The sequence below is a fragment of the Neoarius graeffei genome, chromosome 5 (genome assembly GCF_027579695.1).
Source record: "Neoarius graeffei isolate fNeoGra1 chromosome 5, fNeoGra1.pri, whole genome shotgun sequence".
Classification (NCBI taxonomy): domain Eukaryota; kingdom Metazoa; phylum Chordata; class Actinopteri; order Siluriformes; family Ariidae; genus Neoarius; species Neoarius graeffei.
Genome location: NC_083573.1, coordinates 45,330,231 through 45,345,118, shown reverse-complemented (window position 1 = coordinate 45,345,118; position 14,888 = coordinate 45,330,231). Strand labels below are relative to the sequence as shown.

Genomic DNA, 14,888 nt, shown 5'->3' with positions numbered 1-14,888 from the left:
CAGTATTTCAGTTTATTCCTTTAGCAGATGCTTTTATCCAAAGCACTAGCCGAAGTTGCCACAGCTAAACGTATGTATTACTTACAATTCACCAGTGAGTCCGTATTGTCCCAGAAACATTTTCTTTGGAAAATCGGATCAAAAAGTAATCACGCTGAAGTGAATCCTACTGAAGTACTCTTTTTTTTTTAAATTTTAAACCTTGGTTTTACTTTCATCCCCCCCGAAAATGAACGATCAGCTCTAATATTGCGCTGTTCCTCTGAAATCGCAATCATTTCTAAACTATGTCTTGAACTGACTTAAATACTCAGCCTTCAATCACTGTAGAAAGGATATTTTACTGGATACTTTACCCTGGAACCCAGGAGGAGTGACACAGAGGTCCATATGCACGTTACTTTAGTAATTAAATTCCTCCGAGTTCGCTTTTCCTGCTTACCGCCCATAATCAGTAACATCACATAACCACTTCACAGAAAGAATAAAGGTATTTAATTTCTCCTGAGGTATGAAAGCCTTCAGTTATTTCGAAAATCCCTGACTTTTCACAGAAATCAGCTCAGGTTTGTTGACCCAGCCTTGGAGTAAGCCTCATGGGAAGTCAGCATTAACATGACTTATGGCTCCCTCTTGGTTTTGGTCAGTCGTAAGCTCTCGCCAAGACGAACAGTTCATAGCAGTGCCATGAGGTCACCGAACTGACATTACATTCCTTTCCCCTCGTGTCCTTTTGAATTATGATGGTAAACAGTTATACTGGTTAAATTACTTTCCCACATGGACTAGTGTGTTGTACACAATTTAGAGATCAGGCAGTGGAGGTATAATCCCGAGTTGCACTGGTTATTGAAACTAATTTGGGATAATTATATCATATACGCAAAAAGAAAAAAGGGTGCTTATTGTCTTCAATATGTTTTTCCCTTCAATATACTTGTATGTTAGCGTTCAATATGTTAATCTCACACTGAGAAAAGCTTGCCAAGAGTTTGGAACCAATGCTATAACATGAGAATCGGAGTAGTCCTTGGGTTTGAATTCATAATTCAGTTTCGATAGCTTTTAACCACAATTTATTTCCTTCTGGGTTAAACTGAACAGACTAAGTTGAATTTCAGAATCTGTTTCAGACAAATGGGACTGCTGTTCCATATAAATGTCCAGTGCACAGACCTACCCTTTAGATCTGCCACTGTTTCTTTGGTGAATATTTTTGTTATAGATCACTGGGTAAAGGCAAAGTTGTTATTGTGCCTCAACTGAAATCTCTTCCTGTATATCTCACTTAAATCTGAATTCAGGAAATGTTAGGGACGTGAAACAAGGTTACACATGGTTCCAGGTCTAAGGGTGTTTTCACACCTGGTCCCCTTTAAAGGAACCAGACTCAGTCCTCTTTAGTGGACCAAAAAGTGGACCAATAGAAAAAGAACTCAGTTCTTTTTGTGTTCACACTGAGGGTGTTTTCACACCTGGTCCCCTTTAAAAGAACCAGACTCAGTCCTCTTTAAGTGGACCAAAAAGTGGACCAACAGAAAAAGAACCCAGTTCTTTTTGTGTTCACACTGTGAATTTATTACAAAGAGGACTGGGTTCTCTTTCTGGTCCAGTTAAGCTTTGATGGGGCCTCAGTCCTCTTTCTGTTCACACCAGGTCCTCTAGAGCCCTCAGACCCCCAGTGCATGGAATTCTGGGTAATTTTCTCTTGAATCAAAATGTCTGCTGCCATGCTTGCCCTGCTGTATTCTTTGATCAAAATAGTGCGGATTAAGGAAAATAAATTTATTATATATATATATATATATATATATATATATATATATATATATATATATATATATATATATAGTTATATTATTGTGGCCAACTCATCAGTCAGTAAGTTCAGAGAACTGTAACATGGCTGTGGTAAGTTCCAAAAGGAAGTTGAGTTTCCCTGCTACAGTCACGTGACCAACTACGGCAAACGAAGAAGGTTAAACTACAGTGAAAAAGGCGAAATGAACCCGGTGCGCTTTTTGTTCACAATGCACAGATTAGGCGAACCGTACCATTGATTTTTAGCGAACCGTACTGAGACCACCTTCTGAGGTGGTCTCAGTTCGGTTCGCTTTAAAGGGGTCTGGGTACGGTTGGAGTGTTCACATATGCGCAAAAAATGCTGAGTCATCGATCTGAGTTCGGTTAGATGGCTGAAAGGGACCAAGTGTGAAAACACCCTTAAAGAGGACTGAGTCTGGTTCCTTTAAAGGGGACCAGGTGTGAAAACACCCTAAGTCTCAGAAATACAGTAAATGTTTGTACCTCCAATGGTTTCAGAGTGAAAAACAGACACTGTATTTCTGTTTTACCATTTATTTTTCCATCCATTTTAGTTGAAAAATCATTTTAAAAAGTGTATTATTTGTTATTTGAATCAACAGAAAAATTATTTAAAAGTGTTTCAAAAAAGCCAAATGTTACCACTTTTAACAACTTAACAAATGGGGTGCAGTTATTATTTTTGTTTTTAAAGAAAGAACGCTGGGTATGAAACAATAAAGGACCGTTTTTCACTTTCTGGATTAAGGCCCGGTCCCACAATACTGATAACTATAACGATAGCTATAAATAAATCTGTCCCCTGCAGTTTATGTGGTTGGTGTTCACACCAGACCGATAATGATACCTATAGCCCAGGCCTGGGTTTATCGTATCGGTGAAATTGCTTCTGGAATGATTTTTCCAGGCCTGGACCTGATCCGATAAAACATCTGACCAATCAGATGTTTAAACTGTTTAAACTAATAACCACATATCTTTATTTACCCGAGTGGCAGGACCAACTGATATTATAGTCGGGATTATAATTGTGGTGTGACTGCTCCAGACTGGAGCTAAAGGTATCGTCATACCGTAGTTGTAGTTATAGGTATAGTTATCATTATTGGTGCTGTGAGAGCAGGCACTTAGATTTTCCTCTTGTGCAATTTTAGTGAAGGGTTTTAGTACTTTCCTGTGAGGTAAACTAATTTACTAAATTTTTATAGTGCACAGGGCTATATTATTAGTGTCTTTTTCTTCCTGTGGGACAATAAATACACAAAAACAAATTCAAATCACACTATCGTTAAACGACATTAATAAACAGACACTGACGTCATACAGATTCACTTCTTCTATCACTTGACAAAAGGAAAAGAAAATTGCCAGCGTGTTTGCAACTTTTCCCTTTCTCTGGAAAAATTATAATCGTGCTAATTTGGAGCACAGACGCTGTTGTGTGCAGGAATAGCCTGGCTTCGTGAAAAGAGAAGAAATACCCTCTCTATTCTCGACCCAGTTACCGAACATGTGGAGCAGGTGCAGCTGAGTTGCGAAGGATTTAACTTGGTACATCTGAAACAGTGGAAATTTTCAGAGCTTTGCACTAGACTATTCCCTATTGTGGTGCTATAGTATTCCTCTGTGGCTGCAGAGGGACATAATGTGTGTTATGCTAACTGGAAAGTAACAGAGTAGTAGTGGTGGAGTAATATGGCTCATAAAAGTACAGCTGTTGCATCAGAGGGTTCATATCCTTTGGGTGAGGACGGGTTTGTTTTCTTTGCCTAATGAAAATTATGCAGATAGGATTAGAAACAGGAGAACGAAGAATGCGAAGCAGAACATGGCAGTTCTAGCAGGAGAATGAGTGCGCAAAGGATAATGTCCTCAAACCCACACAATATTTATAATCTGAATAATAATAATAATAATAATAATAGAGCAATGTTTTGCTGTAAAATCAGGTTCCTGTTGTGCCCACCTGCCAGCATGTCCTCAAACTTTAACAGCGAACCCACGCACTTTGAAAAGGGAACTCGTATGTTAAGTGGAGAGAGTATAATAAATTTGGCAGACTGTGTGCAGCATACCTTCAGGCAGTGCTTTCAAATGCAATAATGTGATTGATTTATGGGCCTGTTAAACTCCTGCCTCATATATATATATATATATTCCTGTTTGGCTTGGCCTGTGGCTTCAGGCGATGTGTCAGCTCCGGGTAAAGTCACACAGGTGTTGTGTCTGTCGCTTTGACTGAGCGAAGCATTTTCTTCTTGCATCACAGTCCAAACCTCCTGCTGTGACCTCAACAACTAAGCCTCCATCTCTGCAGTGATGGGATGCTGTTCCCGTGGTGACGGCTTGTGATGTTAGGTAAAAATAGACAGCAATATGAGCAGCGTGGGGTGGTAGGAGGATAGGCAAAGGCTCCCTGCGGATCACTTCAGGCTCAGGATTTACATCCCATTACTGCCCTACTGGATGGCACAGCCTGCTGATGCGGCCGCTACAGATTATGATAAGAGCTTTCTAGTAGTGCAATTTGAGCAGAAACCATATCTACATATGTCTCTTCTTGTTAAAAAAATACAGACTGTGAGTGTTTTTTAACTGTAGATAACTTGAGATTATAAGGTCAATTTACATTACTCCAAAATAATTATGTAAAATCACAGAATCGAGAGATTCCAAAGTCCATACTATGGATATAATCAAATTAATTATGCTGCCTGATCAAAAGATTAGGGGCATTTTTTTCAAAAAAACAAACAAACAAAAAATCTGGTTAGTGTTTATTATCTCATCTCATTATCTGTAGCCGCTTTATCCTGTTCTACAGGGTCGCAGGCAAGCTGGAGCCTATCCCAGCTGACTACGGGCGAAAGGCGGGGTACACCCTGGACAAGTCGCCAGGTCATCACAGGGCTGACACATAGACACAGACAACCATTCACACTCACATTCACACCTACGGTCAATTTAGAGTCACCAGTTAACCTAACCTGCATGTCTTTGGACTGTGGGGGAAACCGGAGCACCCGGAGGAAACCCACGCGGACACGGGGAGAACATGCAAACTCCGCACAGAAAGACCCTCACCAGCCGCTGGGCTCGAACCCAGGACCTTCTTGCTGTGAGGCGACAGTGCTAACCACTACACCACCGTGCCACCCCAGCAATAATAATAATAATAATCTTCTTTAGTTACATAGCGTCTTTCATACAAAAAGCAGTTCAAAGTCCTTTAAAAAGACAGTTAAATAAAAGACTAAAAGAATAATTTGCAAAATATAGCATTTAAGGCAAAAAAAGCTAACAAAGAACGTTAGAACATTAAAAGATGTACTGTATGATTAATAAATATCTAATTAAAAACTAAATTTAATTAAAAATAAAGAAGGGGAGCAGGAGGCGTGGCTTCTTACAGGCTGAAATAAAATAATACGAACTTTAGACTCTTGTACGGACCCTGGAGATCATGAATAACTGAAGAAACCTTTCATTTATTAAAAATGCTTTTTAAAGGAAGTGTATATTTAATGCAACAAGTGCCCACACTAATCTGGACCTATTGTCTTTCAATATGCAAAAAGGGACTAATAAAAGGATTTGCCTACAGCAAAAAGTGGAAATTTGGCTCCGTGATTTTGCTGCTGACTGTCCTCAGGGGGTTCACGACCCTGTAACACTGCAGTACATGTGGGTGAGAATGACTTTCCTCTGATTCACCCCATACTGCTCCCCAGCCTTATGACAGTTCTCTGGAGGAGCTGACTTACTATACAGCAACATATTACTCATACTGCATTACTCATATAATCTCACGCACAGGACAGTTACGGAAAAAGGACTCTCTTTTTCATAACTTGTTACATAAACCTCATGTTAGGTGAATGTGGGACTTTCGGATTTACGGATGGTAATGTGAGCACAGTAGGACTGTTACCCCAATACTGCCTTTGTTTTTGTTTTATATTAAGTGCTACTACTGTATTGGGCTTTGGTCAAGTCAGGGAGCAGACCTTTCCACTTCATGTTGCTCTATCTAATTTACTCCAGATGATTGGAAGTAAGTTCCAGACCTGTCTCATTTAATCTCCCCGAGCAGCCTGTGAGAAGCGTCTGCGCTGTGAGGTTTCTAGCACCTTTGAGGCACTTCACAGATTCTTTTCTCGTTCCATTTTTGATCTACCTCATGTCTTTGGTTACAATAAGGCAGAGCTGCAAACATATAAGAATATTGCCCTCTTCAAGAAATAACACTGAAAAACATGACATGAACATGGGTGTGCATGATACATGTATGTATGTATTGCATGTAGAATTATGTACTGTATGTACATCATACATGATTCTACACCGATCAGCCATAACATTATGACCACTGACAGGTGAAGTGAATAACATATATATTATTATACATACAGGGCACTTTTTCGATGGAATAAAAACATGTATTCGATTCCCTTCTAGCAGGTTTCATTCATTTGCTTTGATAGCATGCAATATTGTTAGCATATCGCTTATCCTACATGTATTATGTCACTCTACCCAATGGAGAACGAGTGTTGAATATGGTTTATGATATTGCATGGTTGTCACGACAACATGATGTCACATGTCAGAGCTGATGCGAATATTCAGTGAGAGAGTTTTCTGCTGCGCATGCACAGCAGCATTTCTTTGTTTGCTGGAAAAGAGAAAGGCGCATTGAACACCCGAAAGGCTATCAAAACTTCATTAGATATTCTTCACACATATTTACAAGAGAAAAGCATACCAATGGACATTGAAAAACTGGAAAAGAGCATGTTGGCTGGCTTTTTTTCATGGTATATGAGATATGTTCCATTCAGCTAGCATGATATTTAACAAGTCAAAGACGAGTTCAGTATCATGCTAGCTGAATGGAATATATCTGATATACCACTCAACGCCAGCCAATATTATTTAATTGTCTTATTATGGTGGCACCTGTCAAGGGGCGGGATATATTAGACAGCAAGAGAATGGCCAGTTCTTGAAGTTGATGTGTTGGAAGCAGGAAAAATGGGCAAGCGTAAGGATCTGAGTAACTTTGATAAGGGCAAAATTGTGATGGCTAGATGACTGGGTCTGAGCATCTCCAAAATGGTACATCTTGTGGGGTATTCCTGGTATGCAGTGGTTAGTACCTACCAAAAGTGGTCCAAGGAAGGACAACCGGTGAAGGACAGGGTCATGGGTGTTGAAGGCTCATTGATTCACATGGGGCATGAAGGCTAGTCCATATGGTCCAATCCAACAGAAGAGCTACTGTAGCACAAACTGCTGAAAAAGTTAATGCTGGCTAAAACAGAAAGATGTCAGCATTAACTTTTTCAGCAGTTTGTGTAGGATCCGACCAGACAGGCTAGCCTTTGCTCCCCATGCACATCAATGAGCCTTGGGTACCCATGACCCTGTTACTGGTTCACCTCCTTCCTTGGACCACTTTTGGTAGATACTAACCACTGCATATTGGGAACACCACACAAGATGTGCCATTTTGGAGATGCTCAGACCCAGTCATCTAGCCATCACAATTTGGCCCTTGTCAAAGTTGCTCAGATCCTTATGTTTGCCCATTTTTCCTGTTTCCAACAGATTAACTTTGAGATCTGATGGGTCTCTTTCTGCCTAATATATCCCACCCCTTGACAGGTACCACTGTAATGACATATTCAATGTTATTCACTTCACCTGTCAGTGGTCATATGTTATGGCTGATCGGTGTACAGTATTTTCAAATGGCTTTTCCTATTATATAACTACATATGTGTAATTAAAGTGTAAATGGTTGTGTTTGTATTTTCACAGCCTCAGAGCCAAATCTGAAGGTGCGCTCGAGGTTGAAGCAGAAGGTTGCAGAGAGGAGGAGCAGCCCTCTTCTGAGGAGAAAAGAAGGAACCGTCATGACACACTTTAAAAAACGAGCCCTGGAACTAATGGGTAGGATATACATCTCACTATTTAGCTACCAATTAGCTTAAGCGCTAAGATTTTCTGGCTGGTTTGTCTTCAGTCCAGTAATCACAGCAGCACTCCAAGACTGCTGTTGAGCGATCTCATTATTTAACAGCTGCTTGGGCTAGTGATAGCTACGACACCACAGGTTCTGTTGTTTTTTTACATGTTGTCATATTTATCATTGTGCTAATAACAACTGTTGTGAGCTATGCTCTTGTTCTTTCAAGCTTATCTGCCTGTAGACTTATTAGCTATTACAGTACTTGAGAAATTTAAGAATGGTATAGTACCCAGGTTGAAATAGGGAAATCTGTTAAAGAAGCATCAATAGAGAATGAAGCATTTCTAAAAAATAAAATCGACATTAAATCCGTAAACATTTGTTTTATTGCAAAAAAGCATTCGAACCTAATATGGACTATCAACATTAGGATGGAGCTAATTTTTAAAGTTATTAAATATGACCATCTTACCACCTAATTTTATATATATATATATATATATATATATATATATATATATATATATATATATATATATATATAATTTATTTATTGTGGTAAAATATTAACAAAAATGAAGAACTCTAACTGGTAGCTCAATCAGCATCAAGTTTAGCAGCCAAGCCACAAAGTCCGCCACAATTAAGTACTGCTGTCATTAGAGGCATTATTCAATATAGGGCCTACAATAATACTACACTGGAATGGATTGCTGCAGCATTAAATATTATCAGTTTATTAAAGGAGAACTGAAGGCAAATTTTTTATTATCAAAATTCTATTTCTCTCATTTTATTAAATATCGGAATGCATTTCTGACAGCTATTTTGTCGCTGCTATAGCAAGTTCTGAGTGTTTGAAATATGCTCTGTAATATATCAGTCCATATGTCAAAGCAATGGCCGTAAACGAGATTCGCTGAGACCTGTGCGAGACATCATAGGGCAGAAGTAAAATGTACAGCGGAAATCAAAGTCACCAACATCTGCCAACGTTATCAAAAAATGCGCGCGCCCTCTTTCGAATGCTGATGTAATCAAGCCGGAAGTTTTGTTTGTTTTGATAGCAATCAGGAAAGTTTGAAAAAAGCAGGCAGTAATCGTCATTTAAACTCGTTTTTGTGCGATATTTAGTTTGGAAAACAGTTTTCAAAATGGCGGCACTGACACCTGGCTGACACTTCACGTTTCGAAGTCTCGCACAAGTCTCGTGAAGATCGTGCGGATAAGCGACGCCTGCCGTGGACCAAACGAACTAAATTCAACACGGCTAAAAACCGAATAGGCCGATAAGTATAATATTTAATTGCAACTAGTTGCCAATACGGTTACTAAAACCGAAAACGTAATGGAATAACACGTTAATTAAGAAATAAAGCAAGTTTAAAAATGACTTCAGTTCTCCTTTAAGGGTTTATTGCAATGTATACAGTGAAATGTACACTGTGCAATTGTTATAGTGTTAATCATTTTAAAAACTGATAACTAACATTATGGAGCTAACTGATCTAGCTGATCCCATCCCACAGTGCCTGACAACAGTATTTTTTCCTGAGCATATTTTCACTAAGGTGAAAATATGCTCAGGAAAAAACCTCTAGTGGCCCTACTGTAGGTCTACCTATACTCATACTGAAGACACTTTTTTGAGTACCTCTAAAGTCTGGATCCAGAACTAGTGCATGGTAAATATGCCACATTGCTATAATTGTCAATGTATAAATAAACTATTTTGTCGAACAATATTTTTATTATTTACTTTATTGATAAAATACATCAAAAAGAAAGTACCAGTAGGCTAAAAAAAAAGCTTGTAGAATGGGTACTTCTTTTGAATGCATGTCTTTGTGCAATTATCCAAATATATTCTGAATCTGTAGTTCTGTACAGTATATACAAATACAGAGCTGCCCAAGAACACGTCTAATTTTTCTAAAATTTACTATACACATACACGAAATAAAAGAAAATGAAATTATATAAACCATGCGTTAAACAAGACGCCGTCACAGCGAGCTTTATCACAGAAATGCAAAGGACAAGAATTGTATACGAACTATATAATAATATAGTTTACAAGTTGTACACATGGCAACAAATGTAAATAAAATAAATAAATATAAATGAACAAGGGCGGCACGGTGGTGTAGTGGTTAGCGCTGTCGCCTCACAGCAAGAAGGTCCTGGGTTCGAGCCCCGGGGCCGGCGAGGGCCTTTCTGTGCGGAGTTTGCATGTTCTCCCCGTGTCCGCGTGGGTTTCCTCCGGGTGCTCCGGTTTCCCCCACAGTCCAAAGACATGCAGGTTAGGTTAACTGGTGACTCTAAATTAACCGTAGGTGTGAATGTGAGTGTGAATGGTTGTCTGTGTCTATGTGTCAGCCCTGTGATGACCTGGCGACTTGTCCAGGGTGTACCCCGCCTTTCGCCCGTAGTCAGCTGGGATAGGCTCCAGCTTGCCTGCGACCCTGTAGAAGGATAAAGCGGCTAGAGATAATGAGATGAGATGAGATAAATGAACAACTGATGATATAGTACCGACTAGAATATACATACACTGCAAAAAATTGAAAACTGAATTTGAGGAAAAAAATTACTTAATACTAGTGAAATTATCTTGCTGCATGGACAGATATTTTTACTTGATAAGTAAAATTTAAGATATAACGCACAAACTTTGTCTATATGGTTTTTAGTACACTGTAAAACATTTCAGCCTTGTTTAGTTATGTCCACTTACTTTTTCTCTTTAACTCAATGAGCTCTGAAAAGTGTTTTAATTTGAACTAATCTGTGCAAGTTTTCAAAGGTTAGACTTGAATTACTTAGTTGTCTTGACTAATCGAGACTTTTTCTGAGTTGAAACGAAGATAATCGGCAAATTGAGTTCACTTGCATTTTCAAGGCAGCAGGTGAACTTGCATTTCCAAGTTAAAGTAATCTGAAATGTTTTACAGCAGACCTGGGCATTTTACGGCCCGCGGGCCGCATCCGGCCCTTTGGTTCATTCTGACCGGCCCGCGTAAGATTAATTAGAAATTACAAAATAAACGTATTTTCTAATTTTACCTCATGCATGGACTGAATGTGCATTGCTTTTATTTTGAAGTTGTGTTCAACAAAAACGCAATGCGTGCGACATGAACATGACATGAAATCCCACGAAACCTAATCCCGCGATAACTACTTCCGTAATTTGTCCAGACCAACCACAAACTTGTACGTCATCCTTCAAACGGTCCAGCCAATCACATAGTGTGACGTCACCAGCAGGCGCCGGAGCCCGAGCCGATCTGTAGATCTGATTCCTACACCGAATCGACTGATGATCATCTGTCAGCTGTGCTTCGCATCTCCACCTCAGACATTCAACCTGACTTTGATGCACTCGTTAAAGCCCAACAGAGACGAGATTTCTCTCACTGAACAAATAAAAAACTGAAAAACACCAAATGAGGTGATTAGACTACAAATGTGGGCATCATTATTATAATATGATGTATCTTGCTTGATATTTGGAGTAGAAAGACAATACTTTGATGTCTTTATTGTGTTTTGGGGTGAATGTGACTTGAAAAAATGGTACAAACGTTCACATTTTGTTAACCATTGTTTTGAGAAATTTGATTGAATAAATGACATTTTTTGTAAGGCAATCTCGTTTTTTCCATACTCTTACCAGTCTTAGCAGCTTGTAAAAACAATGTTATTTACTGCTTTATATAAAGAAATACAATTAATATTATGCAGAATTTAGTTCGGGCGGCACGGTGGTGTAGTGGTTAGCGCTGTCGCCTCACAGCAAGAAGGCCCGGGTTCGAGCCCCGTGGCTGGCGAGGGCCTTTCTGTGCGGAGTTTGCATGTTCTCCCCGTGTCCGCGTGGGTTTCCTCCGGGTGCTCCGGTTTCCCCCACAGTCCAAAGACATGCAGGTTAGGTTAACTGGTGACTCTAAATTGACCGTAGGTGTGAATGAGAGTGTGAATGGTTGTCTGTGTCTATGTGTCAGCCCTGTGATGACCTGGCGACTTGTCCAGGGTGTACCCCGCCTTTCGTCTGTAGTCAGCTGGGATAGGCTCCAGCTTGCCTGCGACCCTGTAGAACAGGATAAAGCGGCTACAGATAATGAGATGAGATGAGATGAGATGAGAATTTAGTTCAGCCTTTTGGTCCGGCCCTCCACAAAATTTTCTGTTTCTCATGTGGCCCCATGGAAAAAATAATTGCCCACCCCTGCTGTAAAACATTTCAGCCTTGTTTAGTTATGTCCACTTACTTTTTCTCTTTAACTCAATGAGCTCCGAAAAGTCTTTTAATTTGAACTAATCTGTGCAAGTTTTCAAAGGTTAGACTTGAATTACTTAGTTGTCTTGACTAATCGAGACTTTTTCTGAGTTGAAACGAAGATAATCGGCAAATTGAGTTCACTTGCATTTCCAAGGCAGCAGGTGAACTTGCATTTCCAAGTTAAAGTAATCTGAAATGTTTTACAGTGTACAAATGGAACATGTTCAGGGGGTAAGACAATTTTCTGTCATTTAAGCTCCACCCTAATCAACATTTTTCTTTTTGGGTCATCATCTATAGAGTCGACAGCCAGTAGCAGCTCCACTGGTTCAGGCCCCAGCTCTCCAAATAGAGCCTCAAGTTTTCCAGGAGCTGAAAATGGACCATCACCTCTACCATCCAGCACTCACTCTGAGGTACAGCCCCTTAAAATTTCATCACATCATCCTCCAAAAAAAAAAAAAAAGGAAGAAAAACAGCATAAAGAAGTTTCAGTTACAAACTTTCCTAAAGCTGTTTTGGTGTAAAATACAAGCTTGGATTAAGCATTGTAAAAAAGAGAAAATGGAATTTCTACATCCATCTCGCTGAACCTATATTACTCTTGTGCAGCTATCAAAACACAGTCGTTATAGCAGGCTTCTTTCGCAGTTCAGTGAAAATGTCTCCCTACACAGGCAATAAAAAAATCAGGTGACTTCCTCCTACAAGCCGATGGTTTCAAGCACTGACCCTTTTCCTGGCTCTAACACAGACTGCTCAGTAAAGAAACTCCAGTATCAGCTGACGGACTGTTCGAAATTTCCAATTCAAGGCAAAAAGCCCTCTAAATAGTGTGATGTAAATATTTCCAATAGCCCACCTTCATGGACGTGCAGGTACGCACAGTATATTACGCTCTCGTTCTCTTACTTTAACCACTGCTGTGTGTTTGGACTGCCATTTGCCCGCAAGTATAAGCACGGAAGTGATTTTGTTTGTTGAAGTTCATCAGTTCTGGAAGGTGCTCTGAGTCACTTCCTGATGGCTTCATGGCTCAGTGCTTTCGGGTCCCAGTGGACCTTCCTCACAAAGCAGTACATTCTAGGGCATGTGGCAGAAACGACAACTCTGTGTGCAGCATCAGCTTAGCAGCTGTGTTATTCTTCAACAGTACTGTTTACACTCCCATGGACCTCCAGTACAACGGCTGCCTCGGAATGCCTATTACACCATGATCCAGGGCGGAGGAGGCGGGAGGTTGAGCTTAATTGATCTGCCAGCTGCTGGTAGCCAATGACATGCTAACAACACAAACACGTTGTACGGCTGTTGTATTGACATAGGCCGAGAGTTTCACGGATCAGACCGGTGGGTTGGGGGACTACCCGCAGACAGCAGGCTAGGTGCAAAAGCGAGCCGTGTTTGTGATCTGTTACATTGGGTATCCCCTTTCAGAAGAAACTGCTCCCCTGGGTCATATAAAGGCCGGATATCCACATACAGGTCAGTGAATATGCAGGGGGATTGGAAGAATAAACAGGGCTGCTCCATGACCACATGCTGCTGGACTATCCTGCTGTGTGCAGGAAGAATGACCCAGAGCCAACGGAGAACGTTTCTCGAACATCAGACATGATTCGTCCGTACCTCAGAACTATCAATACAGCATTCTGTCTTCGGAGTTGGATATTATAGGTATTGTCATAAGTTTGCTGGTTTCATTTGGACTTATCCAGCTCCACTGAGGCAGGAACAAATCTGTCATTCGTCTTAGTACATTAAAGTTTATTTTGCTGCTCCTATTGCTCTTTCCAATGGTCCATAGTGGGATTCCATAATAGCTCAGTGTTTCTTTCAAGCTCTGTCTTTCTTTCTGTCAGCGTTGGCCCTCACAGCCGAAGTTGCTTGGCTCTGAAGGTTCAGTATCCATGTTGAGTCTCTACACATCACCGTCTCTGCCTAACATCACGCTGGGCCTCTCCGCTGCCTCCTCCCCCATCAATGTGAGTTAAATCAGCACCATTAAAGGGGAACTGAAGTCATTTTTAAACTTGCTTTATTTCTTAATTAACGTGTTATTCAATTGCGTTTTCGGTTTTAGTAACCTTATATCGTGACTCGTATTGGCAGCTAATTGCAATTAAATATTATACTTATCGGCCTATTCGGTTTTTAGCCATGTTGAATTTAGTTCGTTTGGTCCACGGCAGGCGTCGCTTATCCGCACGATCTTCACGAAATTTGTGCGAGACTTTGAAACGTGAAGTGTCAGCCAGGTGTCAGTGCCGCCATTTTGAAAACTGTTTTCCAAACGAAATATTGCACAAAAACGAGTTTAAATGATGATTACTGCCTATTTTTTTCAAACTTTCCAGATTGCTATCAAAACAAACAAAACTTCCGGCTTGATTACGTCAGCATTCGAAAGAGGGCGCGCGCGTCTTTTGACAACGTTGGCAGACGTCGGTCACTTTGATTTCCGCTGTACATTTTCAGTGGTCGAAATACTTTTTTCCAGTGTTCTGCAATATTGCAGAATGCCAAAATTTTGTTCTGCAATTTGGAAATATTTTCTGCAAATACACAAGCCTCCATACTACACCCTTCTCAACCTAATAATGCCTATATTTACATCATACCTAGCTTTACAACTCATAGCATTACTGTAATTCTTTATTCTCTCACTATTTTTAATTTCAGTCTTCACAGATCCTTCTCTGCAGCAAAGTTATCATTCCATGATACTTCCACAGGTCTTTCATCCCCCTCGCCCTGACACTACGGGCTACTACAACTTGAAGTATACCAACTAATTCCTAAATGTAC

General features: G+C 40.2%; 1 protein-coding gene across 6 annotated transcripts in view; it reads left to right on the top strand.

Moving 5' to 3' along the window:
* Positions 1-14,888, top strand: part of hdac9b (histone deacetylase 9b) — an 87,459-nt gene that overhangs the window by 57,830 nt on the left and 14,741 nt on the right. For 5 of the 6 annotated variants that reach the window (XM_060921784.1, XM_060921783.1, XM_060921785.1 and 2 more), the window contains 3 exons: positions 7,648-7,779; positions 12,381-12,496; positions 13,943-14,065. In XM_060921784.1, coding sequence (XP_060777767.1) covers positions 7,648-7,779; positions 12,381-12,496; positions 13,943-14,065 — 371 coding nt within the window. The remainder of the gene's footprint in view (positions 1-7,647; positions 7,780-12,380; positions 12,497-13,942; positions 14,066-14,888) is intronic. The other variant, XM_060921787.1, reaches the window with a different exon arrangement.